This window comes from Eubalaena glacialis, chromosome 13 (genome assembly GCF_028564815.1).
Source record: "Eubalaena glacialis isolate mEubGla1 chromosome 13, mEubGla1.1.hap2.+ XY, whole genome shotgun sequence".
In the NCBI taxonomy this organism is placed as follows: Eukaryota; Metazoa; Chordata; class Mammalia; order Artiodactyla; family Balaenidae; genus Eubalaena; species Eubalaena glacialis.
The window spans coordinates 58,315,865-58,318,221 of NC_083728.1; the positions used below are offsets into that span (position 1 = coordinate 58,315,865).

The 2,357-nt window shown below is 43.5% G+C and overlaps 1 protein-coding gene across 1 annotated transcript; it reads left to right on the forward strand.

The window, feature by feature from the left end:
* The first annotated feature begins 242 nt into the window (after positions 1 to 242).
* LOC133104200 (olfactory receptor 1F1-like) lies at positions 243 to 1,190 on the forward strand. The gene is given in 1 exon segment (XM_061209849.1): positions 243 to 1,190. A coding segment is annotated over 1 exon segment (948 nt).
* The last annotated feature ends 1,167 nt before the right edge of the window (positions 1,191 to 2,357 follow it).

The following is a 2,357-nucleotide window of genomic DNA, read 5'->3' on the forward strand; positions in this document are numbered from 1 at the left end:
CTGTGTGTTGTTTTTATGTTATATTTCATATAATTTAAAAAATTAGTCCAGTGGGACCAGCATCATCTAGGACTGGAGGTCGGAAGTTGAGGGTGTAGGGAGTAGGGGCAGATTCTGACTGAGCAACTCTAATGTAGGTTTTATTAACATGACCATGGCTGGAGCTTGGGTTATTGCACCCAAACCCTTTGCTTCTAGGTTTCTGACCTCTGCTTCTCTTCTCTGCATCTGGGTCCAGCCCCATGGGAGAGACAAACCAGTCAAGTAACTCTGAGTTCCTCCTCCTGGGGCTCTCCAGGCAGCCCCAGCAGCAGCAGCTCCTCTTTGTGCTCTTCCTGAGCAGGTACCTGGCCACGGTCCTGGGAAACCTGCTCATCCTCTTGGCCATCAGCACGGACTCCCGCTTGCACATCCTCATGTCCTTCTTCCTCTGCAACCTGTCCTTCGTGGACATCTGCTTCTCCTCCACCACTGTCCCCAAGATGCTGGCCAACCACATGCTCAGGAAGCAGACCATCCCCTTCTTTAGGTGTCTCACGCAGATATATTTTGTTTTCACGTTCATGGACATGGACAATTTCCTCTTGGCTGTGATGGCCTATGACCGCTTTGTTGCTGTATGCCACCCCTTACACTACTAAGCAAAGATGACCCACCAGCTCTGTGCCCTGCTGGTCACTGGATCGTGGGTCATTGCCAACCTGGATATGCTGTTGCATACCCTGCTGATGGCTTGACTCTCATTCTGTGCAGACAATGCCATCCCCCAGCTCTTCTGTGATGTGACCACCCTCCTGAAACTCTCCTGCTCTGATACACACCTCAGTGAGGTGATGATTCTAACTGAAGCACGGCCAATAATGAGCACCCCATTTGTTTGCATCCTGGTATCATATATCCTTATCACCTGTGCTGTCCTCAGAATCCAATCCACAAAGGGAAGATGGAAAGCCTTCTCCACCTGTGGCTCCCACCTGGCTATGGTTTTCCTCTTCTATGGCACCATCATATTTCTGTATTTCAACCCTTTATCCTCCCACTCAGCTGAGATAGACATAGCAGCTGCTGCGATGTTCTCTGTGGTGACTCCCATGCTGAACCCCTTCATCTACAGCCTGAGAAGCCAGGACATAAAAGAGGCTCTTGGAAAAGTGGTTGCTATGAATTTTTTCTACTCAGTAGTGAAATAGGCTAAGAAAATCATGGAGGGAACTAATTTATAAGAAAATCATGTTTTTGGTTTTTTGATTATGCAAAAGTTAACATTTGTCTTTTGTAAGAGAATCATCTACTATCTATCTTGGGAGAACAAAACTTGATACAGCCTCTTCAGGTTAAAGATGGAAAGAGAGATCCTTGTACCAAATAACTTGACTATTCCAACCGTCAGTGCCCTCCAGCCAAAACCCATTAGGAGCACACCTCTTGTTGAATAAGTTGCGTTTATTACTCATTGTAACAAGGGAGTTACACACACCATGGGGGGAATAGTGAGGTATCTTAGTGAGGTATCTTAGAAGGTGCTCAAAAGGACTTATTAAAAGACTTGGGCTTGTATGAGGTGATTTTGGTAAGGATTGGGTCTTTGGATTCAAAAATGTCACAAAGTGAGGATAATTTTGGTTCGCTATCTTAATATATTTTATCTAGAAGGAGGGAAAACTAGACTGAGGCCAAAGCTGTGATTGGCAAAGAAGTAGCAGTCACTCATATCCACCAGCACAGGGGGAGTTTGGTCATTTTTGTGGCTTGGACAGTGTTCATGTTTTAGTGTTACATGCTTACAGCGTGGTCTTGTTTTGTCTTACTTTGTAACAGTCACAGAATGGCCTTGTGTGACACTGATATTCTGTGCAACTCTCTGTGTTCATCAAGAAAGCACCAAGCAAAGTAGCAAGATACAAAATTAATGCACAGAAATCTCTTGCATTCTCATACACCAATGATGAAAAATCTGAAAGAGAAATTAAGGAAACACTCCCATTTACCACTGCAACAAAAAGAATAAAATACCTAGGAATAAACCTACCTAAGGAGACAAAAGACCTCTATGCAGAAAACTATAAAGCACTGATGAAAGAAATTAAAGATGATACAAACAGATGGAGAGATATACCATGTTCTTGGATTGGAAGAATCGACATTGTGAAAATGACTATACTACCCAAAGCAATCTACAGATTCAATGCAATCCCTATCAAACTACCAATGGCATTTTTCATGGAACTAGAACAAAAAATTTCACAATTTGTATGGAAACACCAAAGACCCCAAATAGCCAAAGCAATCTTGAGAAAGAAAAACGGAGCTGGAAGAATCAGGCTCCCTGACTTCAGACTATACTACAAAGCTACAGT